This window comes from Prionailurus viverrinus, chromosome A2 (assembly GCF_022837055.1).
Source record: "Prionailurus viverrinus isolate Anna chromosome A2, UM_Priviv_1.0, whole genome shotgun sequence".
NCBI lineage: Eukaryota > Metazoa > Chordata > Mammalia > Carnivora > Felidae > Prionailurus > Prionailurus viverrinus.
In genome coordinates, this window is record NC_062562.1 from 61,305,502 (window position 1) to 61,330,251 (window position 24,750).

General features: G+C 54.2%; 1 protein-coding gene, 1 long non-coding RNA gene and 1 other non-coding gene across 8 annotated transcripts in view; 1 reads left to right on the forward strand and 2 right to left on the reverse strand.

Annotated features, from left to right (window-relative positions):
- Window positions 1-241: 241 nt before the first annotated feature.
- LOC125161400 (small nucleolar RNA SNORA9) lies at window positions 242-373 on the reverse strand. Its single transcript, XR_007150603.1, has one exon. It is a non-coding gene; the product is annotated as a small nucleolar RNA SNORA9 (small nucleolar RNA).
- A 1,188-nt stretch (window positions 374-1,561) lies between these two features.
- Window positions 1,562-6,102, reverse strand: LOC125160967 (uncharacterized). Of its 3 annotated transcripts, none has more exons than XR_007150419.1 (3): window positions 5,151-6,102; window positions 4,350-4,706; window positions 1,562-2,630 (listed from the first exon to the last, which is right to left on the reverse strand). It is a non-coding gene; the product is annotated as an uncharacterized LOC125160967 (long non-coding RNA). The 3 variants fall into 3 exon arrangements; XR_007150420.1 differs by lacking the exon at window positions 1,562-2,630 and adding an exon at window positions 3,355-3,648; XR_007150418.1 differs by lacking the exon at window positions 1,562-2,630 and having other exon boundaries at window positions 3,355-4,706.
- Window positions 6,103-7,343: 1,241 nt separating this feature from the next.
- Window positions 7,344-24,750, forward strand: part of CCM2 (CCM2 scaffold protein) — a 42,317-nt gene continuing 24,910 nt past the window's right edge. For all 4 annotated transcript variants that reach the window (XM_047850495.1, XM_047850498.1, XM_047850499.1 and 1 more), the window contains exon 1: window positions 7,344-7,489. In XM_047850495.1, the coding sequence (XP_047706451.1) occupies window positions 7,460-7,489 (30 nt within the window). In that variant the 5' untranslated portion in view covers window positions 7,344-7,459. The remainder of the gene's footprint in view (window positions 7,490-24,750) is intronic.

Consider the following 24,750-nt stretch of genomic DNA (forward strand, 5'->3'; position numbering starts at 1 on the left):
ATCTGCAGCGAGCGTGAACACAGCAAACACCCCCAAATCCACAATAACTTCTGTAGATGTGAACGTTCTGTGAGCTGCATGGTCTCCAACAGTAGCCACTTGCCAAAGGTGTGTCTCCTGAGCACCTGCCAGGTGAGCAGTGAATAAAAACCCGGATTTGAAACTTTACTTCCTCTAAACTCACGTGGCAACTGCAGATGTTTACAACGTGCAGCACATCAGAAATGGAAAAAACGCGGTCATCTGTTCGAAATGTCTATAACCTTGCTCTGGATGGAGCAGGGCAAGGCCTCAAACCGTTTCCCAATGTTCTTGCAAGCACTGAAGGAATGCACGGGGCCACCTCAGACCCAGGCACGCTGGAGGCTTGCCGCTCACCCGCCCGAAAGCCCCTAGGCCTGGGGCACCGGCCCGGCCTGCAGACCAGACGGGAGGGGCTACCTTCAACGCTGTCCCCCACGACCCTGGAGCTCCTGAGCGGAACTCCCTCAACTTCCAAGAACAGAGAAACAGCCGTACGACCGGTCATTACCCAGAGCTGCCCTCCTGCCAGTCTTCCCGGCAAGTACTCTCCAGCTGCGATCAGTCTCCGGAACGGCGGGCCGAGACCCCCGGGCACACTCGGCGGATTCCGCAAGGGCTTCCGGTGAAAGCGGGGTGGCGGGCGCCGTCGGCCGGGGAGCAGCGGCGTGAGCGGCGTCACTTCCCCGAGGCAGCGCCGCGAGGAGGACACGCGGTCAGCCGGCGCCGGGACGCCGCCCCCGGCCGCGACCCCATCCCCGCGGCGCTGCCCCCACGGCCGATCCTCCTCTGGCCTTAGCAGGGCGCGAGCGCCGCCGGGTACCCGCGATGGCCTCGGATGCCCAGGCCGCCCAGCAGCCTCCCGTCGCCAGCGACACATGGCAGCGCCGAGCACAAGTCAGCGCGCCGGAAGCCGGCCGCAATGACGTCACGCAGCGCGCCGGAAGTCGGCCACCGGGAGGACGCGGGCGGAAGTCGGGTAACGGCTGTCCGGGGCCGCGGGGGCGTGGAGTGGGGGGGCCCGCGTCCTGTCCGCTCCCGTCGGGGTGCGCACCCCCCCCTTTCCGCCTCACGGCCCTCTCCGCTCGAGTGGTGTCCCTGACGGCTCAGGGATCCGGGGTCCCGGCGCGGGGAGGGCGCACGGCCGGCGGGCAGGGCCGGTCCCGCTGGGCTGAGCGCGAGAGCGCTTTCTTTGTCGTCGCCTCCCGTGAGCGGTTTGCCAGTGGTGCGCAGCCCGTCCCGGTCTATTCTTTCGCTGAAATAAAAGTATTTCCTTCTCTTCTGCTTTTGTGGAGCGCTTGACTGGGTTGGGAGGGCCGCGCCGGGGAAGGTACTGAAGCCGGAAAGGGTGCGGCTGGTCGGAGATTGTAGGGCCTTCTCCGAGGGGACCGGGGGCACGGACTGCACGTTCAGGGGTGTGGGATCAGGGATCAGGCTCGCAAGGCGAGAACGGAGTTCTGTAAGTAAAGAAGAGCTGAGCAGTGCTCGAAACTCATTTTACTTACGGCACCTGCTAATTCCATTCAAGCACTTCAGCGTATACGAATCCCATTATGTATTTTATTAAATCTCATGAGACGGGGCAGGAGTTTTACTTCCAGATTGCTCACATGGAAAATAACATTTACCGAAAGAGGTTAGGAGGCTTGCTCATGATCTCCTGGAAGGCTAGGTTTTTCTAGCTCAAGAGTTTGGTGCTGTTTGCCTTCCGTGAGTCTGCCACGAGATAGAGAAACGGTGTGAGGGTGTGGGTGTATATGTGTGACCAAAAAAGGTGGGCTCTCCCCAGGACGGAAAGAGAAGAGCTTCTTTCTAAAATCATAACAAAATTCACTAGAGAGGAGACGATGCTCTATGGAAACTGTTTTCCAAAGAATAAGAAAGTGCCAGTGGCTTCTGGGTGGCTCAGTCAGTTAAGCATCTGACTTCGGTTCAGGTCATGACCTCGCAGTTAGTGAGTTTGAGACCCATATTGGGCTCTGCACGGATGGCTCTAAGCCTACTTGGGATTCTTTCTATCTCTGCCTCCCGCCAAATAAATAAATACACCTAAAACAAAAAGGGTGCTGAAACATTAAATACCATAGAACCAAAGCTCACTTGAGTTGTACAGGGAGGGTGCATGAGACAGGCACAAAGGGAGACAGACCTCTCAGCATCATTTTAACGACTTAACAGACTATCGAAAAGAACTTTCTTCAAATCCACATCTCCAAAGAATAACTCCACTATTCTTCCAAGCCAACTGGGATATATGCCTGGAAAAGAATATTACCAATTTGGCTCTGGAAGAATACATAAGGAGTTACAGCCAAGGAAATGTCAACGGGGAGCTGGCGGGGTCTCTTCCACAGGAGGCCACTCAGGGTGGCTGTACTCCACAGGGACTGTCACAATCTAGAGTTGGTTTGGTCCTTTATCATTTACAGGCCTGGAAACTTGAAATTACAAAGAGAATTCACTCGAAGTGAGTTGAAATTCTTTTCTTTGCTGAGTAAATCAACCCACTGGATTTGTCATGGGCACAGCATGGTATGAGGTGCATGTGTCCAAGAACAACTTGGAGACCTCTCGTTAGTTATGTGCTCTTTAGTCTCATGAGGGAGATCCTGGATGGGGGAGAGGGACAAGAAAGAAAACACTGAAGTCAGCCTTCAGAACAGTGAAAAGATTCACTTAAAAAAAGGGGGGGCACTTGGGTGGCTCTCTCTGTTGAGCATCTGACTCTCGGTTTTGGCTCAGGTCACAATCTAACAGTTTGTGAGTTTGAGCCCCCAGTCGGGCTCTACACTGACAGTGCAGAGCCTGCTTGGGATTATCGCTCTCCCTCTCTCTCTCTGCTTCTCCCCTGCTCAAGTGCCGTGTGTGCATGTGTGTGCGTGTGTGTGTGTGCACACGCTCTTTCTCTTTGTCAAAATAAATAAACTTCAAACAAACAAAACCCACACCAATTAGCTGGAATCTAGCCAAGACATGAGTCCATAGAAAACTGTCTTTGAGAGGGTCAGTTGAAGATAAATCTTCACTTGTTCAGGGCTTTCTTGAACACTCGAGAGCTTAGCCAGGGGAGACTGTGTCCATCTTTGTCTGGCCAGGTGCACATCATTTGTCTCATTAGAACTCGGACACAAAGAGGAATCCCACACAGTCTCTAAAGGGCCTTATAGTCTAGTAGAGGAAATGTCCTAACATTAACTCTAGCTAATTAACTCTAGCACCAGGACACACAAAGTATTCTGGGGCTGGAGGAGGGAAAAACTGCATCCAAAGATTGAGTGGAGGAGAAGATGGGTGAAAATGCCCAACAGTCAAGTCCACTAGGGATAAACCTAATAGACCAGGTCTGGTTTATTAACCTGTTGCAAAGAGAGAACCCTAGAGATTTCTCCATTGTGTCTCATGAGGAGACTGGAGAGGGAATTTTGTAAGGTTTTGGGTTGCACTGAATAATTCTGAGGAGGGGAGAGGGGAAGTGAGGGCCATCTTCAGATGGTTGCTGTCACGAAGTGTGGACCTCTTAGTAACTGGGTCTTAGGTATTTTTGTTCATGAGGTGGGGCCACAGAGCAGGCTATGGAGGTTACCGGTAAGAAGAGGCTGTCAGGACACTTCACAGCTGAGTTGTGACCTTGGGAGAAATGTTTTCTGTTAACACTGCACTGGCTCATCAGTGCCTATTATGAGAAACTGAATATACAAGAGGCCAGTGGCCAGACCATTTATGAAAATAGGCCCACGGTCTGCAGCAGCCCGCCCAAAACCAATGCCTCTCTGCAGAAGCCCGCCCAGGAAGCCGGCTGCTCGAAGTCAGACTTGGGGCAATTCGGACTGCTGGCTCTGGTGACAACCCAGAAAGCCATACAATACCCTCTGACAGTCCAAATAAGCCAGATGGCCAGGACTCGGTCAATAACTGACATCTTACCTAATTTTTGTTCCCGGGTCCAACTCAGGACCAACCAGAGAAAATCGAACACAGGAGATGCCCCACTTCTCTAGAGTTCATCTCTGGCTCCCTCAGGCCCACAGCCCCCATCAGGGCACCCCTGAGTCCCCCTTTTCCACCATGAAGCTCTCCCCCTCCCTTGCTGCCTCTGGGCCTCTACCAGGCCAGGTGATGGAGTGACTCCCTCACTATCGCAGGCTCTGAACAAATAGCCTTTTCTTGTTCTCATTTGGTGGGTCCTCATTATTTCCCTGGGTTCAAAGAGCTCCTGGGTTGGTGAGCACATGGTGGTGCTGGTGGATTGGTGACCTGGAGAGACATGGAACCCCCGTGTGTCCGTCCCTATACCTTGGTCCAGACATCTCTTTCATCTGGAGGCTTACCTGTAGCTTTTGTCATATCCTTTTATAATAAGTTGGTAAACAGTCTGTGAACTCTTTCTCTGAGTTCTGTGAGCCGCTCTAACAAGTTAATTGCACCTGAGGGAGGGTCATGGGAACCCCAATTCATATTCATAGCCAATTGGTCAGAAGCACAGATACCACTTTGGACTCGCGATTGGCATCTGAAGTGTAGGGGGTCTTGCAAGATGAAGCCCTCCACCTGTGGATCTGATGCCGTCTCCAGGTGGATGGTGCCAGAGTGAGTTACAGTGGGATACCCAGCTGATGTCACAGAATTGCTGGGTGTCAGGATCTGGTGTCACACAGCTGGTGTCAGAATCGCTGCAGGAGCAGTAGCTGTTAAGAGTAAAGGAGACACAGGAGGAGAGTGGTTTTTCCTAAAACATGGGCTACCGCAAGCTGTAGTAGTGTTATGGGCTGCACCACCCACTGAGAGTATAGAAAAAGGTACGTTAGTGGGAGACCCAGAAGACCAGACCTCTGTGCTGGGGTGGGAGCCCTGGGCTGCACTGCTCATGTTTGCGGGGGTGGGTGCCAAACGAGGCAGATGTAAGACTGAAAGATCATTTCCCCCACCTCTGCTCTATATGCCAAAGGGCCTGGAATACCTTTGGGAGCACTAGGGACCAGCTATTTATTTGGTATCTGTCTCAAATAGGGTCCAAGGGATAGGCCAGTAAAAGTAAAGAGAGCTCTGAAGAATGGGAGAATAGTAGAGGTAAGAAGGAGCCGCTATTCTGAGGGCTGGGATAAAGCCCCCGGGGGAAGAGACCTCCTTACCCCCAGGGCTGAGGTCCAACTTGCTTGGAGATAGCCTAGCTACAGCTCACCAAATGGCAGAGAAGCGCTGGCAGGACGTCTGGCAGTCCCTCCGGAGTGCCAGGAAAGCTGTTCAGGGGCGCGCCTTTGCGGCTATAGGGCAGGAGCTGGAGCAGCGTGCTGGCAGCCTGCACCGCGGAGTCGGGTGCTCGCGGAACCTGGAGCTAGAAGAAGCCGTCCTTGGTGCGGGGAGGTGGGCTCCGGGGAGGCCTCTCGTTCTGCAGCTGGCAAGGGAACTCACTGGAGCCGGGCAGCAAAGCCCCTTCCTCCCGCACTGCCTTCCAGGGGGTTTCTTCCCCGGCACACCTCGGCAATGGCCCACCTGGCAGGGGAAGAGCGCTCAGAGGGCCCAGCTCCATCCTGCAGTGCATGGAATGAGAGTGAACGCGGAGCTAGAGATAACACACAGACAACCGGCGCAGCAAGCAACATTGTAAAACATCAGTGGAGACAAGTAATGGTTTGTTTGGTATCAGTTTACATTCTAGCTGTGCTGCAAGGTTCTGAAAACATTTTTTAAACTATTTTTTTTTTAAATTTTTGAGAGAGGGCATGAGCTCGGAGGGACAGAGAGGATCCAAAGAGGTTCTACGCTGGCAGCACACAGCCAGATCCGGAGCTGTAACCCACGAGCCACCCACGAGCTGTGAAATCATGACCTGAGCCTAAGCTGGGCGCTTTACTGACAGAGCCACCCAGGAACCCCTGTGCTGCAAGGCTCTTTCTTGCTAGCAGCTTGGCTTAGTGGCAAAATAGTGTCCTCCTGTTGCTGGCTCCCACTTGCAGCGTGGCGGGCAAACCACCAGACTCTCCAGACTCGTCTATAAAAGGCGGCAGTTACCCTGGTGACCCTTAAGGTCATTGACTGTTACGGTGACTGTTCTGATAGGACCCAGCCGTTGCTAGTTACTGCATCCCCACCTTCCTGAGGGCTTGTCTGAGCAACACAGGCACTGCAGCAGAGGAAGTCGCGGAAAAGGGCACGGCTGAGGCAGACCGAATTCAGGCGCAGATTGAGAAAGATAAAGGAAGCGGTTTCGCCCCGCTGGCCCCGCCCAAGCCTTCCGATGGCCCCGCCCCCAGCCCCCAATCTCCCTTCCTGCCAGCCACGCCTTCCTATTCCCGTTGGCCCCGCCCACCCATCCGGCAGGCCCAGTCCTGGGTATCCTACCAGCCCTGCCCCCTTCCCCTTCCTGTCCTCACCTTCCGGCCGACCTCGCCCCTTCCTGCCAGCCACGCCCTCCCTCCCCGCTAGCCCCGCCCCACCCGGCTGCTCGCACTCACTCACATGGCCCGCCCCCGCCTTCCTGCCAGCCACGCCCACCCTTCCCGCTAGCCCCACACCACCCCTCCGGCCTCGCCGCCATCTCATAGGCCCCACCCTTCTCTTCGTGCCAGCCCCGCCTCCTTCCCATTCCCCCCTCTCCACTTTCTTGCCTCGTCCCTTCCCTACAGGCCCCGCTCTCACCTTCCTGCAAGCCACGCCCCTTCCAGCTAGCCCCTCCTATCCCCGCCTGTCCCGGCTTCATCTCACAGGCCACGCCCTCCCCGTCCTGCTAGCTCCACCTCCTTTGCCTTCTCGTCCCGACTTTCCTACCGGCTACGCACCTTCCCTACAGCCCCGCTCCTCCCACCAGGCCAGCCTCTTCTCCACACCTGGCCTTTACCTTGCTACCGGCCCGCCCTCCTCCTGGTAGCCCGCCCCTTCTCGCAGGCCCGACCCCTCCCCCAGCCACACCCTGCTCTTATGGCTAGCCCCTCCCCTTTCCCCGGCCCCGCCCCCTGTTTCCATTGGGCCGGAGCGCGGCTTTCCCGAGCGCGAGGCAGGCCGGGAAATTGGCTGCCCTAAAGATGGCGGCAGAATTGAAAAGTTGGAACCACTCCTGCGGCCCTGAGGGGCGGGGCCCGGGCTGGGGGCGGGGCAGGCGCGCTCTCAGCCCCCCCGAAGGGCAATGGGGCGGGAGAGGGGCGCGGCAGGCGCGCTCCCGCGGCCGCGAAGGGGCGGGGCGCGCCGGGAGCGTCCCCGGCAGCCCCGAGGGGTGGGGGCGGGGCGGGGCGCGGGGCGGGGCCGCGCCTCGGCCCGGAAGTGCGGGGTGCGGGGTGCGGGGCGCGGACGTCCCCTGGCGGCCGCGGCCGGAAACTGCGGCCGCGCGGGCGGGAGGCGCAGGAGCGGCGGCGGCGGCGGCCGCGGGGCCGGGAGAGCATGTAGCGGCCACGGGCGGCGCGGGGCTCCCGGGGCGGGCCGGGCCGCGGGGGCCGCTCGCGGCGACATGGACGAGGAGGGCAAGAAGGGCAAAAAGGTGAGCGTGCGCGGGCGCGCGCCCCCCGGGGGCCGAGCGGGGGGCGAGCTGGACCCCGGGGCCGGGCGGAAGGGCCGGCGCCGGGGGTGGACTGGGAGGGTCCCCCGGGGTCGCGCTTCGGCCGGCCGGCGCGGGGTTCGGGAGGTCTGGTTGGAGGTCGGGCGTGGAGAGGTCGGGGGGAGCGCGGTCGGCGGGCGGGCAGGCGGGAGCTGGAGCGCGCGCGGCCGGGCCCGGGACAGGGCCGCGGGGGTCGGTGCGCGCGGCCGGGGGTGGGCGGCGCGCCCCCGGACAATGCGGTTAGGTGGTCCTGGGCCCGGCCCGCGCGGCGGGGGAGGAAGGAGCCACGCCTTTCCTCCCCTTCCGGCCAGTGCACCCCCCCCCCGCCCCCAAACCGGGCTCTGCACATGGCCATCCCCGCGGGTCAGCGACCGGGGGCTGCCGCGGAGCCGGTCCCAAAGTTTTCCGGGGCCGCAGCCCTGGGGACAATGGGGGTTCGGCCAGCCCCAACAAGGGCTGCTCAGCGGACCCGGGTGGGAGCGGAGGCTGCACCCCACGGGGCAGCCGCTCGCCGGCCGAGGTTTGCTCTGCCCGAGTGTAGCCGAACGATTTCAGTGACGCTACATTTGGCAGTTGTGTCTCGGACATAGTTCAGGAGGCGCCGTACTTAGTTCCTGCAGTTTTAAAAGTGTGGCTTTAATTATAGGCTGGAGTCGTTGGTACGCTCAGCGGGGTAAGCTGGAAAATGGGTCTTAGTGCTAAAGGATTTGTCTTCTGCAGAGTTTCGCTAGTGTGCACTCCGTGCGCGAGCTTAACACAGACCTTGGTGGGTCCTCCGAGCTTCGCAGCGGGAGCTGGCCCCGGCCATGACCTTCCATGACCCCTCTGCAGCACCGTGCTTTACCAGGCGCCCCGTTTTAAAAAGGCTGTATTTGAGGTCCAGTAGCGGGGGTCTTCAGGGGGTCGTGCCCAGCTTGTCCTCACTTTCTCTCCGGACTGTGTTGTGAGCACTCTCGCTTCCAGTTTTGCAGTTCCCTACAGAGATGGTTAAGTCTGGTAAACAGCCCAAGAAAGTAATTCAGCCTGCAAGCGCCAGACTGCAGAGGGAGGTTGCCCACCTGGGGGGAAAGCTCCAGAAGAGTCAGTGCACTCCATTCTGCTTTGCTGCAGGCAGGCAGCAGGTGGGCCGGGACGCCCAGGACAGGGCCTGTCCCCAGTGCATGGCTGCCAGAGGAGTTGTGTCCCAGCACAGCACCAGTCTTGGCCTCCAGGTATATTTCACACCCAGGCCAGATGGTGCTGGCTAAGGAGAGTCACTCCCTTTGAATGGATGCTAACCTGTCTATGATGGGGAAGCATAGGGTAGGCTGAATTCTTTCTAGAGCCTTCCTTCTAGCAGGTTTGGTAGAAACAGTAGAATATTCAGCAGTGTTGAGAGAGACGGGAAATCAGTGAGGCATTCCTGAGCTTTTGAAATAGAAGTGACAAGCCAGCAAAACTCAAGAGAGATTCAGGCTAGAGAGAAGGTTAAAGATGAATTTCATTGTCTCTGTTAGAGAAGATAATCTCTTGTTACATAGTTGTCCAAGTCAGGCTTCAGTGTTTCTCTGTATCCTGCCACTGCCCTACCTCTTTTTCCCTTGGGGGCAGGGGGTGGGGAGGGGTGGGGGTGGTGGTGCCGGTCCCAGCCGGCTCTGGGACACGAGTTCCCATCCAGGCCACCACTTAGCACACTTTCTCTGTTGCTGTCTGCCAGGCATAACTGCTCCGCTCCTCCATTCAGTGTGAGGTCACTTCCAACTCACGAAATTTGGTGCTTATGTTGTTCTCATTGGGGTAAACTAACCAGATTAATCTATTTTAAAACTGATACACAAAGTGGGGCACCTGGGTGGCTCAGCCGGTTAAGAGTCTGACTTCAGCTCAGGTCCTGATCTCACGGTTTGTGAGTTCAAGCCCCGCATCGAGCTCTGTGCTGACAGCTCGGAGCCTGGAGCCTGCTTTGAATTCTGTGTCTGCCTCTCTGTCCCTCCCCCACTCGCACTCTGTCTCTCTTTCTCTCTTAAAAGTAAATAAACATTAAATTAAAACCTGATACACAGAACTCAATAGCTAAAATAGCAGAAAACATCTCTTTCAGCAATGGTACCGTGATGGGCGCGGCTCTGAGGTGAGAATGCCGTCAGCCCTCTGCCCGTGAGGTCAGGGACGAGTGCTAATTTTATGAAAGTACAATTTGGGCATGTAAATTCTCTCTTCAGGGGCGCCTGGGTGGCTCTGTCGGCTAAGCATCCAACTTCGGCTCAGATCATGATCACACGGTTTGTGAGTTCGAGCCCCGCATCGGGCTCTGTGCTGACAGCTCAAAGCCCGGAGCCTGCTTTGGATTCTGTGTCTCCTTTTCTCTCTGCCCTCCTCTGCTCGTGTTCTGTCTCTTTCTTAAAAGTAAATGTTTGGGGCGCCTGGGTGGCTCAGTCGGTTGAGCATCCGACTTCGGCTCAGGTCATGATCTCACAGTTTGTGAGTTCGAGCCCCGCATCGGGCTCTGTGCTGACAGCTCAGAGCCTGGAGCCTGCTTCCGATTCTGTGACTCCCTGTCTCTCTGCCCCTCCCCTGCTCATGCTGTCTCTCTCTGTCTCAAAAATAAGTAAAACATTAAAAAAAAAAATTAAAAAAAAAGAAAAAAAGAGTAAATGTTTAAAAAATTTAACATAAATTCTGTCTTCAAGTTAGCTCCCTCAAAAAATGCAGATTTGACCCTTATTTTTAATTTTTATTTAAAGGTTTTTAAGGTAACCCTTAGGCCCATCGTGGCTTGAACTCATGACCCTGAGATCACGAGTTGCATGTTCTACTGGCCAAGCCAGCCAGGCACCCCCAGATTTAACCTTTAAAAACATGGATTGATAGGCTTTTTCAGGTCTTCAGACCCCAGTCAAGCAGTTATTCAGGCTTGTTCTAACGTGGCCTATTTATTTCCTCGGGATGGGAATCTGTGAGCTGCCAGAGAATAAATAGAACAGAGTGGGTTTCATACAGAGTGGCCCCAGGTACAGCCCTGTCCTTTCTTTTTTTTTTATTAAAAAAATTTTTTTTTTATGTTTACTCTTTTGGGAGAAAGAGAGAGAGAGAGAGAGAGAGAGACAGAGAATCTGAAACAGGCTCCAGGCTCTGAGCTGTCAGCACAGAGCCTGACGCAGGGCTCAAACTCGTGAACTGTGAGATCATGACCTGAGCTGAAATCAAGAGTTGGACACTTAACTGACTGAGCTGCCCACGTGCCCCTGGACCAATGCCTTTATATGTTCGTCTCTCCAGCCGTCAGAGAGCCTTCTCCACGGGCGTGTGTGTGTGTGTGTGTGCAAATGTTTGTATACCTGAAATGAAACTTTTGGTGCTTAATATAAGCAATACACTCTGATTTTTTTATTCTGTTCTCCCTTCCCTCCCATTAAAAAACTGCCGGTCACGCCTTGTCGCAGCCGGAACTGCTGAGGTGAATTAGCCAAAGGCACTTGGGGTGAATGCCTTGTTTCATCTTTCCTCTCGGGTGGTTTTCATGGTGATTCTTGTGTGACCATGTGGCGCCCTGAGCAAGGAGGCGGGAAGAGCAGTGCACGACGTGCCTGGCAGAGACTGTAGGTCAGGCGGCCAGTAGGTGAGTCCGGGGAGACCAGCAACTGTGAGGCTCATTCCTCTCTGAATCGGAGAGTGTTACACACGCTCCGCGCCCAGCGCGGAGCCTGTCGCGGGGCTTGAACTCACGACCGACCATGAGATCAGGACCTGAGCTGAGGGTCAAGAGTCCAGCCCTCAACCCACCGAGCTACCCAGGTGCCCTGAGATAGTATCCTGTATTTATTAATTTTCAACATGAGGAACGTGGAATCCCTGCCACCTTCAGTCAGATTCCGTGATCCACTGGCCACCGTGCTTTAGAGTCTGAAGGCGCCAGAACCTTGCAGGGCTTGGCTGTTACTGCTCTGAGCATCATTCGGGAGGAATGTCGTGTGGAGGAAAACATCTCTTTCAGCAACGGTACCGTGATGGGCGCGGCTCTGAGGTGAGAATGCCGTCAGCCCTCTGCCCGTGAGGTCAGGGACGAGTGCCTTTTGTCCCAGTGCGCTTGGTCACTGCAGTGACCGCTGGTCTCACGTTTCTTCATTTCTGTCGGCAGCCCGGCTCTGTGGTGGGAGTCAGACTGTAGGTTTAACACACAGCATCTTCCAGTTCATTCATCCCAGCGCCTTTGACCTGCCACGTGCAGTGAGGAGAAGGGCTAAGGACACTGCACTTGTTGGGGCCATCACCTCTCACACGTCATTGGAGAAGGAGGGGGCCAGTGCCACTGTGTCGGGAGAGACACGGTGGGCAGCAGCCTGTCTCACGTGGGCACCAGTTCATGACGCTCAGCAGCGGGGGAGGTGCAGGGACAGCCTGGGCCCAGTGGAGCGGGGGGATTTGGGTCCCAGCTGCAGCAGAAGACCCCGGAGGTTTTCGTACGCCTTTAAGAACTGTTTGTTGGCAACTGACCATGTGCTGGACTGGACGCTAGGGGACACATGAGCTCTGTGGCCACTGAGCTGGAGATGTGGCTCAGAGGGCAGATGAGAGTGAAGTCGGAGGAAGCTTTGATGAGTGTGCGCAAGACCCTGTTGTTATGAAGACGTCAGGTGCAGGCATGGAGACAATCTTGTACTAGAGTTCCTGTGCCCTGAGTGCAAACATCATTGGTCTTCTCCTCATCCAGCCTGTTCCCCAGCTGTGATGGGCTGGACCAGGGCCCCCCAGTCCTCATGGGGAAGCCTGGACCCCCAGCACCCCAGAGCTGGTGTGTAGGTGCAGACGGGTCTTTGAGGAGGTGATGGAGGTAAAACAAGGTCACGAATGTGGGTTCTACTCCAATGTGACTGGTGTCCCTATAGAAAGACAGCTGGGACACAGACATGCACAGAGGGACAACCACGTGAGGATACGGAGATGACACGGCCATCTGCACCCCCTGGAGAGGCCTCGGGAGGGACCAGCCCGGCTGCGCCTGGATCTGGGACGAGCAGGATTGGGAAAGAATAACTGTGTTGTCTGAGCCACCTGGTCTGGTGCTTTGTCAAGGCCATTCGAGACGTCAGGATGATGTGGCCAGAGTCTGTGCTCGAACTCTGTTGGGGGGGGAGTGGTCTCAATGTAGCCCAGGGGTTCTGATTGTCCCCACTGACCCCTCAGACACGGATGAGCCACTCAGTGGCAGGATGATGTGTCGCACACTCGGGATGTGTAGCCCATGACAGGCTGGGTGCCTGGAGGTCTGCAGCGGGGGGCGGACTGAGGGTGTTCGTCCTGCCCCGTGGTCTGCACAGGTACATGTCTCTGCCCTTCCCCATCTCTCAGCCCAGGAACGGCAGCTTGGTTTTAATGGTTCCGCAGGGAGCTCCGCTTTGGATTTGTCAGTGGACAAATAAAAAGGAAATCCCCCCCCTCCAGCTCCAGCCAGTGCCAGAAATGTTACACTGTTTCCTCTTGGCACTGTAAAAGTAGCAGTTTCTGGCCAGGCTGCCAAGAACTGGGGCACCTGATTGTGGGCATTGGATCCGAGCAGTGGAAACCATCCCCTTCGCCAGGTGCAGCAGGCAGTCGGAACTGGGGCTTTTGTCTGAGGCTTAGGGTGCTGGGTGTCCTGTAACTCGGGAGGCGGGAAGAACAGTGGACTTCTCAAAGAGCGGCTGGTGTGGACGGGTGTGGCACCATGCACTCGTGCGTGGTGGACTGCTCGACCTGCTGTCCCATGTGACTCTGAGAAGGAGACTTCTGTCTTTGAGTCTTTACGGTCCGTCCTATGGTTAGAGTTGCACGCGGTGTCTTTCCCCAAATCCACTATGCCTCCTGGGTATTGTTACAGCCTCCCTGCGCTCAGGCGTGGTTCAGAATCCCTCGCTGTAGACCTGGTGGGGACACAGTTCACTGATTTCATGCCTATGTGTCAGGTCTGTCATCCTGTGTGTCACATGTCATGAAACGTCCCAGGTCTAAGTGCCAGTAGACACGTCACCATACATGGCTCTAACCAGTTCACGTTTGGCGGGGGAGCAGTGGCCGGAGCCGATCTGCCCTTGTGTGCCCTGATGTCAGACCCATTTCTGGCCCTGTTACGAGGCTCCTTTCCCCCAGCACTGAATCTTCAGCCCCCTCCGTGGAGGGAGAGTGTACAGTCCGCCCCCCAGTATTTTATTATGAACGTTTTTGAATACACTGAAGTTGAAAGATTTTACAGTAAATACCTGTCCGCCCACCCCCTAGATTCTACCGTGAACGTTTGCTGTGCTTGTCTTGTCCCGTACCTACTCCTCTGCTTCTGTCTGGACCCCCATCAACTCACTTTGTCCTCCTGATACACTTGAGACATCATTCGCTTCGATCTGAGTATGGCAACGTGCACATCATTAGCTAGAGTTCAGTGCTGTTTACAGTTTTTTTTTGCAGTTCTCTGTGCAACCGATATAGAGCGAAGTGTGCATGTCAGCTAAATTTTGACAGTTGTGCATACATACAGCCCAAACCCCTGCCAAGATGTAGGCCGTTTCCCTCACTCAGAAAAGTCCCTCGTGCCATCCCTGGGGCGGGTACCGTGCCAATCGTGTCCACTCTGGAAGAGTTCTGCGGGGTTACTTTCTGTTCTCAAACCTCACACGTGGGTTCACGCAGTACACGTTCTTGTGTGCTTGGACCCCGTTACTCAGCATCACGGCTCTGAGACTCATCCATTGTGTCGAGTGGCGCTCTGTTGTGCGCAGAGAGCACAGCATGTTGATGCGTTCGTCTGCCGCCGGCCCTTCGGGTCCGTTCCAGCTTCAGGCTCTTAGGAGGAGCTCAGAACGTTTGCGAGCAAGTCAGTGCGTGGTTGTATCTTGTCGTTTCTTTTGGGCAAATACCAAATGCTGGCATTGCCAAGTATATGGTAACCACGTTTTAACTTTGAGACACTGCCCCACGGCTTCCCAGTATCTTTGTAACCTAATTGTGGCAGCTACTGCGAGACTGGGCGCTCAGATCTCGGGCGATCATCCTGGGTTTGTTTTCTGTAGTTCCGTTCATTTTGGCTTCAATCTTTTTTCTAAAGGACGTACACATTCAGGATCATTGTGTCGTGGAAATGACTCTTTTTCATTGTGAAACAACCATCTTTATTTCTGGTATTATTTCTCGTTTTGAAATCTACTTTGCCTGATGTTAATATAGGCACACCAGCTTGGTTTTTTTTTTTTTTTTTTTTGTTTTTGTTTTTTTTTGCGTTTCTGAAAATCTCTTTATTGTCTAGGTAAATAGAAGGGTGCTAGATTCTCATATCTGCTTCTGCATTCAGTCTGTTGCTATATGTGGTTTTGGATGAAAAGTATGAAGAAAATCTGGCCTCACACGGATATGTAGCTGGAAAAGGAAGAAATATTTTAATAGCCTTTTCAGATAATGGTGGATTCTTTTTTTTTTTTTTAATTTTTTTGATTTTTTTAAAAAATCATTGCTTTATTAGTTTTTTAAAGGGCTCCACACCCAGGGTTGGGCTCGAACTCCAGCTCGTAGGATCAAGAGTCATATGCTCTACTGAGTGAGCCAGCCAGGTGCCCCAGTGGTGGTTTTTCCTTTTTTTTTTTTTTTTTTTTTTTTTATAAATATGTTTACTTATTTTTGAGAGACAGCAAGTGGGAGAGGGGCAGAGAGAGGGAGAGAGAGAATTCCAAGCAGGCTCTGAGCTGTCAGCACAGAGCCCCAGGTGGGGCTCAAACTCATGAACTGTGAGATCATGACCTGAGCTGAAATCAAGAGTCGGACACATAACTGACTGAGCCCCCCAGGTGCCCTGGCTTGTTATCGATACTATACCAAAACTCAACAAATGGTGGTCTCCTAATGGCTAGTCACAATGTGCAGTTGGAAAGCACTGTCATAAACTTTTCATGTTCTGTGCTGTTGAACCACACCAGCTTTCTTCGACTGCACGTGGGCATACTGTGTCCCCCAGTGTGTCTATAGCTTTGTATCTAAACTGCATCTGTTATAATCCACGTACTGCTTGTGTGGTTGTTACGCCTTTTTAATCTAGTCTAACAACGTGTGCCTTTTAATTTTGCCTTCACAGGTAATGTAATTATTGATAGCCATTTCACTGTTCATTTCCTGTTTCTCTTCTGTGCTTTGATCCTCCCTTCTAGTCTTTGGGATCGAGTATTTTTAGGGTTCTGTTGTATTGCTAACCACTCTAGTTTGGCCTGCTGTGGGGGCTGTAGGGTGCACAGACAGCCACAAATCACTGCCATGCTCCCCCCCCTTTTTTAAGTGGGCTTCTTGCCTGGCGTGAAGCCCAACACAGGACTTGAACTCATGACCCTGAGGTTGAGACCTGAGCTGAGATCAAGCAGCAGATGCTTGACCGACCAAGCCCCCAGGCGCCCTGCCATGTTCTTTCTTGTCCTGCTGCGGGAGACTGTCAACAGTCTAGCTCCTGATTTATTCCTGTACGTGTTGTAAAGCCAGCATTATCATTTTTGCTTTAAACAATTGATTTTTTTCAGGGTGCCTGGGTGGTTCAGTTGGTTGAGCATCCAACTCTTGATTTTGGCTCAGGTCATGGTGTCGCGATTTGTGGGATAGAGCCCTGTGTCAGGCTCTGCGCTGACAGCTCGGAGCCTGGAGCCTGCTTTGGATTCTGTGTCTCCTTCTCTCTCTGCCCCTCCTCCATTCATGCTCTGTCTCTCTTTGTCGCTCAAAAATAAATAAATGTTAAAAAAAATTAAAAACAAAACAATTGTTTTTTGCTTTTTTATATTGAAATAATTTTAATTGTGCGTGAAATTGCATAACTAGCACACAGAGTCCCTGTATACCTTCCCCCCAAACTCCCCGGCTGTTAACATTTCTAAATCGTTTAAGAATTGATTGCCGACGTGATGCCCCATGACCCTGTTGCCCTCAATGTGTGTTTCCCAGGTGCAAGGACCCTCCAGCGTCAGTCAGACTGTTGTGATCAGGAAAATTAGCATCAGTCCAGTATTGCTGCCTGGTTCTCAGACCCCATCCACACTTGCTAACTGACGCTGATTTGCTCTCTGGTGACACTGACCCATCACTTGCCAGGTTTCTGCATCTTAAAGTCTATTCTTATTTTACTTACAAGGCTATAATCTTTTATTATCATTATTTACTTTTAAGTTCAAATTGTCCCAAACTCAGCCAAAGGGAGCCACTTTAGGCTGGCTCTGGTGTCTATTTATTTATCAAAGTTTGTGGATTTGAGAGCGAGAGAGAGCATGAGGGACAGAGAGAGAGAGGGAGAGAGAGAGAGAGAGAATCCAAAGGAACTCCGCATTGTCAGTGCAGAGTCTGATGCGGGGCTTGAGCCCACAGACCATGAGATCATGACCTGAACTGAAATCAAGAGGCCAGATACTAAACTGACTGAGCCGCCCATGTGCCCCTGGTGTCATTTTAGTTTTAATTGTGGTAAAAAACCCATCACCTACCTTTTACCGTTTTAACTTTATTTGTATATTTATTTATTTACTTATTGTTAAATTTTTTTAAATCTTTATTTAATTTTGAGAGAGACACAATGTGAGAGCAGGAGAGGGACAGAGAGAGAGGGAGACACAGAATCTGAAGCAGGCTCCAGGCTCCGAGCTGTCAGCACAGAGCCTGACACGGGACTTGAACCCACTGTTCATTAGATCATGACCCGACCTGAAGTCGGACGCTCAACTGAGCCACCCAGGCGCCCCCTAACCATTTTTTTAAATCTTTATTTATTTTTGAGAGAGAAAGAGAGAGCATGAGCAGGGGAGGGGCAGAGAGAGATGAGACAGAGAATCCCAAACAGACTCCGTGCTGACAGCTCAGAGCCTGACACAGGGCTCAAACCCAAGAACCGTGAGATCATGATCTGAGCTGAAGACAGACACTTAACCGCCCGTGCCATCCACGTGCCCCGCCAGTCTGGTCATGTTAAGTGTGTTCACATTGTTGCATGGCTGGTGGCTTTTGACCAGTCCCCAGTATTCTATGAGCTCTTGCTTACATTTGCTACAAGATGTTCTGGGCTAATCTGCAGCTTTCCTGCCCCAGCCCAGAACCAGACATTTGTCCAGGGGCCTGGTTGTTCTTAGTGGAGGTGGTTTCTAGAAACCAAGATCTGGTCAGTGGATGTGTTCACTGCTGTGGGGGTGTTGTTACTTCTATGAGGGGACTAGTAACCTCTTGTGGATTATTTTTCTTGACAGCGTATTTTTGGAGAGCTTTCATTATGCATTTGTTACTCCTCTTTGGGGCTCAGTGGCATTTTCCCTTGGATTAATAGGATTCATAATTGAACAGTAGCCTATTTATAGAATTTTACATTGTCATTTTGCTCCAACAGAAAATGCAGAGATTGGCTGTCTACTAACCTTTCACACGTGTGTACTGTCTCCATGGATTAGTTCTCCAAAATGCAATCGTCAGGAAGGCTTACGTACATTTGTAATTTTAGTAGGTACCTGTAAGTTGTTCCCTACAGCAGTACAGGTTTTGATTCTGGATCAGACTGTTGAATGCTTGTCAAGCCGATAGGTGGAAATGGTATTTGCTAATAATTTGGGGATTTATTTTCCAAAATGAAATGAAAAACGCACAGCTGAGAAAAAGTAGCAAAATGTATTTAAGAAATAAATGGAAAAAAAATCCCATCTTCTAGAAACAACCATTAGGGCTTTTCAGGTGGCTTTCTTACATGTGCGTTCTTTTCTGTGTTTGTGCACAGTTGTATTTCTTTGGTTTCATTCATTGCAAACACTGGTTTAGTGCTCACTGAGTGCAGGGCTTTCTGGGAAACTGTCACTGCCTTCCCAGAACTCCTTCACCATCTGCTGGGGGAGCTTTTAGTGCCATGAAATAGAGAGAGTGAGTGCTGTTAGAAGGAGCACAGGGCGGTGGGTCAGGATGTGCACTTTGCAAAATGAGTGGATTCTCTGAAGGGCCCTTCTTCCATCTCCTTGCTATCTTCACCTTGTCACGTGGTCCTCTTGTTGCTGGACAAGTAGGGCCCACCCTGCCTACCCCTGCTAGGCTGCTCCTTGGTGACCAGCACAGATTTCTGTAGCTACATCTGGCCTGTGTAGAGACAAGCAGGAGGTGGAGCTCACCTGTGAGGAGTTACTTGTCCTGGAAGAAGGTGGAGGCATCAGGGTAACTGGTTGTGGGCATCCCTTGAAGATTCTGTTGTGTTTTAATGCCTATTACAAAGAGACATCCGCGGACCCTATTTCTGGGGTGACCCTTCTGCGTCTGTGTGAAGCGTTATCGTAAATTTGCTCCTATAGCTGAAATTTTGCTGTAATTACCAGAGGGAGAAAACCCGGTTGCAGCACACCCTGTCAGCGGTGTTTTATCACCTGGGGCATGCAGAGAAGACACCATGCGACAGCCATGGATCTCCCGGAGCATCCTGCTTGGGAACCCTCATTTCCAGAGCTCTTCCTGAGTGTCTGGATCCTACACATCATAAGAAACTCGTGCTTATCTCCTCAGTGGCACAGCATTTTGGAAGGGGCATGATTTGACTTTTGCAGGGAGGTCCTGGATGCCTGGCCCGCCTTGTGTCCCCAGTGCCTGCCTTCAGCTGTGGGACATGGTTGTCTGACCCCCTGTTTTGCTTCATCCGTTGTTGGGGTTTGGCCACGGAAGGAGTGGCACCCCTTATTGGTCCCTTGTCCTGGACAGAACGAGCCCCGTGCCCACCACCAGGGGATTGCGGAGAGGGCCTCACCCAGAACCCAGACGTACTGCGTGGCCACCGCGAAGCTGCCCCTGCTGGGGCTCCCCAGCAGCCCCCGCAGGGTGTCCCGCAGTTCCTTCTGCAGGGGTGTGGCCTTCCCATCACAGGCCAAGAGCCCGGGCACCCAGTCTGAGGCCGGCAGGAGGGGGCCCGTGTACTCAGGGTGCTCCAGCTGGGCGGTGGCGCTGATGTGCAGCAGCTTCTGGAAGGTGCTCTGGTCCTTTGGGGACTCGCTGCCTGAGGCAGAATGAGAAGGGAGGGTGAGCCGAGGCTGACGCCGGGCCAGAGAAAGAGGGGGATCAGGCAGGGGACAGTGACACCCTCGCCTCCAAGTGACCCTGAACTTGGCATCATCAGGGGCAGAGACAAGAGGTCATGAGGGCCACGCATAGGGAGGGAACGAGGGGGGCAGAAACGGGGGGACTGGTCCCTGGTGGGTGGTGGGGAGCTGCTCGCCTCCAGCCACACTGGGAGGAAGCTGTGGAAAACCCACACGTGGACGAAGCCTCCTGTGTCTCCCGAGAGGCTGTGCGATGTTGGGTGTCCCCTCTGCTGTTGGTGGCTGTGGGGCCCGCCTGTGTGGGGCTGTCCGTGGTCCTGTCCAGGTGGCTCGGGGTGATCTGGGGAAGCTGGGCCATTGCCTTCGCCTTTGTCACGACCTGCCCTTTAGGCAGAAGTGCAGAAACACCTGGTACCCTTGCAGGTGGTGCTCTCTGGAGGTCATCAATCAGCCAGGACTCCCCCCAGAATGAGGCCCACCGTCACTTGGCACGTGCGGGCGTCGTGCAGTCAATGGAGAGGTCAGACGGCGACGGGCTGCTCCTTGTCTCCTCCTCAGAGGGCGCATGAGGGGCCAGCAGTGGTGGCGGCACGTCCAGGCCCAGTTACTTAGCCGGGTGGCGTGGGGGCAACAGCCCTGCCGTTTGGGGGCTCCATGCACCGTGGCTTCTGCCCGACTTGGGCTCTGTCGTGTGTCTTGGCCCCTCTAGGGGTGACGGCCTTACTGCGTGGCAGCATCGGTGCCCTGAGCCTTGTCTGCCAAGCACCCCAGCACCAGCGCTCACGTCAGCACAGGCACTTGTGGGCGGTGGGGAGCCTGTGTCGCTGGCTCTGCTCGGCCCGCTGGCCTGTAATAGAGAGGGCCCTGCCCATGGGTGCTCTGGGCTGAGAGCAGACCTGGCCGAAATTGTCCGCAAGACAGACTCCTGAAACAGACCAGCGCTGGCGGAAACAGGACCCGTCTCGTGATTGGACGGGATGGCGGCCCCGTGAGTGTGTTGGTCCCCCCGGGACCCCGCGAAGATGCCACCCGTCTCTTCTCTGGAGCCCAAAGACTCAACTTCACGCTCCCCCGAGGAGTTGCCACAGGCGCGGGGCCGCACACAGAAGGGTAAAACGCGTGCGTCCTTCGTACTCTGTGCCGACGAACAGCAGATGGACAGAGACTGAAGTGAGAAACAAACTAGTTGAGCAGTAACATACACATAAGCAGAGTAAAAAGTCAAACAGGTGGAGAGGACAAGACCTGTGACTTCTAACAGGGAAGGTGAACATCTCGTAAATAACACATGGAAGGCAGAGCAGAGGCCCGGGGCTGAGAGGAGAAACAGGCAAGACGTGGGAACAGACAGCTCATGGAAAGAGAAACGCCAAAGGGTTTTGATGTGTGAAGACACAGCTCAGACTCCTTAGAACAGAAATGCAAACCGAGAGCACCTCTGGCCATCAGTCCCTCCCCCCCAGGTCCGCGGAAACCCCTCAGCTGACAGGGCGCCGTGGCATTGACTGAGCCAGCATCCCACTTCCGAGGACCGCCCAGGGACCTGCTGGCAGCAGTGGAGAGCAGTTTGTGCCCTGAGCTGTGCATCGTGGCCATGTGCCACGTGTAGATGCGCGTTCCCCAAACCGCGCTGCGCCCACACGCCGGCTGTCAGGGCGGCATGACCAGAGAGCCCTGTGAGCGGGCCCCAGGACGTGCGTGTGGGTGTACTCACTCTGATGGTTTGTAAGTGGTCACCTGGAGGCAAGGAGAGTGGGACTGCTTAGCATAAGCCTCATGACCACAACCATCCAATGTTCTGTAATACTACAAATTGAATAAAAGCTTCTTAAAATGTCACTTGGAAACGAAAAGCAAAATGTGTATTAAAAATGATATAGGGGCACCTGGGTGGCTCAGTCGGTTAAGCGTCTGACTCTTGGTTTTGGCTCAGGTTGTGGTCTCACGGTTCGTGGGATGGAGCCCTGTGTGCTCTGGGCTGGCAGTGCAGAGCCTGTTTGGGACGTCTCTCTCTCTGTCTCTCTCTGTCTGTCTCTGTGCCCCTCCCTGTCTTTCTGCCCCCACCTTCTCTCAAAATAAATAAATAAATAAACTTAAAAAAACGGGTGTAAACCAACAAAAAGGATAACCCCTCAGGGAAGAGTTATTTGAGGTAATTAAACCGTGGACATTTGACGCATGCCCCCAGTGGGCTCTGCACCAAGGACGAGACCTACAAAAAAAGCCCTAAACAAGTTGTTTTCTATGATTGTCTTATTGGTAATAACCCTGGTGTCATTTTGCACCTGCTGTGTGTGTTTGAGGATAAAGTGGCAGTGTGCTTGCATTCGCATCGTTACGTGTGGACTCTCGTCATGGAGGCTGGGGCACAGCCTGCCCAGGAAGCTGATCCGTGACCCTGTCATCCCAGATGGATTTGGAACTGTCACTCTGAACTCCTAAGGTCTTTAAATGCAAAAAGCTCATCTCCTCGCTCTCTGTCACCAAGTCCCCAGAACGAGCGCCAGCAAACACCTCAGTGCTTTCCTGCAGGGGCAGTAGTGCTCCTGGTGGCTCCTCCCCGGTCTGAGCTGTCCCTGAACTGTGCTCCGAACTGTCCTCCAAGCTGTCCCCAAGCTGTCTCCTGAGCTCTCCACCAAGCTGTCCCTGAGCCATCCCCCGAGCTGTCCCCTGAGCTGTCCCCCAAGCTGCTCCCCTGAGCTGTCCCCTGAGTTCTCCCCCAAGCTCTCCCCCAAGCCATCCCCCAAGCTGTCCCCCAAGCTCTCCCCCGAGCTGTCCCCCGAGCTGTTCCCTGAGCTGTCCCCCAAGCTCTCCCCTGATCTCTCCCCCCAAGCTGTCCCCTGAGCTCTCCCCTAAGTCTCCCCTGAGCCATCCCCTGAGCTGTCCCCAGGGTCTCCCCCAAGCTGTCCCCTGCCACTGGCCAGAGGGTGGGCTACATGAGCATCCGCAAGGCGATGGCCATGGATTGTCCTCAGTTACGTTGGGTGATGGTAAAGGATCAGCATTGCTGTGGCTGCTGTGACCAGAGAGAAGGGAGGATGACCGGAGCAAACTCTGGAGCAGCCTGTTTCCTTTAGCTTTGTGCTCAGCTTCTGTCATGGGGGCGGGGAGGGGGGGGTACGCCAGGTGCTCTATGGTCGCTGTGATGAGCCCCAAAGTGCTAGGACCTGGTCAGACATTGGTGTCCACCTTCCTCCTCTCACATGTCCTCCTCCTCCTCCTCCCCCTTCCCCTCCCCTCCCTTCCCCTCCTCTCCTCATTCCCTTCTCTCCTCATCCCCTCCTCTCCTCATCCCCCTCCCCTCCTCCTTTCCCCTCCCCTCCTCCTCCTCCCCCCTCCCCTCATCCTCTCCTCCCCCTCCCCTCCTTTTCCCTCCCCTCCTCCTCCTCCTCCCCCCTTCCCCTCCCCTCCCCCTCCCTTCCCCTTCTCTCCTCATCCCCTCCTTTCCTCATCCCCCTCCCCTCCTCTCCCCAAGAGTTTTTGGGGTATAAACATTCCCCAGCACTGCACATATGAACTTGACCTTGCTCTGCCTGAACTTGATGGACAGTTTGACCTCGTATGAACTTCTAGGTTCAAAATAATTGCTCCACGGAGCTCCACTTCCAGAACGGGAAGCCCTTCAAAATAATTGCTCCACGGAAGCTCCACTTCCAGAACGGGAAGCCCTTCCACGTTTTCTTGTCGGAACACTTTAAGTCCCCTGTTGGAGCCCTGCAGTTTTATGGTGCTGGGTCTGCGTGTCTGGGGTCCATCTGTCCCAGTCGGCCTTCGTACAAGGTCTTTTCCAAGTCTGTAGAGCCAGTGTCTTAGCACTGTCTTCAGAATTTGAGTCCCTTCCAGTCTGCCCCCCCTTGACCCCTCCTGGATTGTCATGCCCCTCCCGACCCCTCCTGGGTCGCCATACCCACCCTTGACCCTATGCTCACCCTTGTCCCCTCCTGGATCACCTACAGGCTATGGGTCTGGCGTCCGTGGCCTGTAGTGTTTCTTGTCTTGTTTTTCATGTTTTGCTTTGTGTTCTAGGACAGGGCAAGCAAACTTCAGTAAAAAGGGACTGGTAGTGCGTATGTTCGGTTTTGTGGCCCAAGAGGGAAAATCAGGGACATGGAGAGGGAACGGATTCCCACAACATCTTCACGGATGAAGTTCAAAGTACAAAGATCGTTGAGTACAGTGTTTTTGTGTCACAGCCCTACCGAGAATGGAATTGTTTTGGGGCCTGGTGTGTGGTGTTTAATTGGGGTTCAGCGTTAGCGCCATGGGCACATTGGCCGGACGGTCCGCTAGTGGGCTGGTTCCATCCACGCCCTCCCCAGACACCTGCAAGGGGCATGTGTCCGTCCTTGTCTCTCTGCAGCGTCTGCTAGGTGTTCACTGGCCTGTTTCTTTCTCATCCAGCAGGCAACCGTGGTATGTGTGGGAGCAGGCCACCTGGCAGGTAGGCACTTCCCAGGGCTTCCTGGAGTTGTGCCTGGGTCGGGGGGCCAGCCCGCATCTGCTCTCATCAGCCAGGTGGGGACCAGGGCCACGAGGTCCTGCTTCGCGGGGGCGGCTTTGAGGAAGAAGGAGAAATCCGAGGTTAGGCAGCGTGCGGCCGCAAGTTCCTAAGGAGATAAAGGGACAGTCCAGCCAGGACCGGGTCTCCTTCCAGCCAGGACCAGGTCTTCTTCCAGCCAGTCTGATCCGGCAGCCTTCCTGTGCTATGGCACCTTCTCCATCCGGGGTGCACGGGTGGTAACTGAGGCACAGAGTGATCGCCTTGGAGCTTTGGTCTTCTCGGAATTGGGAAGTACTGAACTTTGCCACAGTCTAAATGGAATCACAGGAAATGGCCACTTTCATGAGCAAAAGGCTGTTGAAAGTCAGCACGTGGATTGGGCTCATGCTAATAACAAACCTGTTGTAGGGGCGCCTGGGTGGTGCAGTCGGTTAAGCGTCTGACTTCAGCCAGGTCACCATCTTGCGGTCCGTGAGTTCAAGCCCCGCGTCAGGCTCTGGGCTGATGGCTCAGAGCCTGGAGCCTGTTTCCGATTCTGTGTCTCCCTCTCTCTCTGCCCCTCCCCCGTTCATGCTCTCTCTCTGTGCCAAAAATAAATAAACGTTGAAAAAACAAAATTAAAAAAAAAAATAACAAACCTGTTGTAATTGTTGAGTTTGTTGACCAATGAGCATACGTGCTCGCTC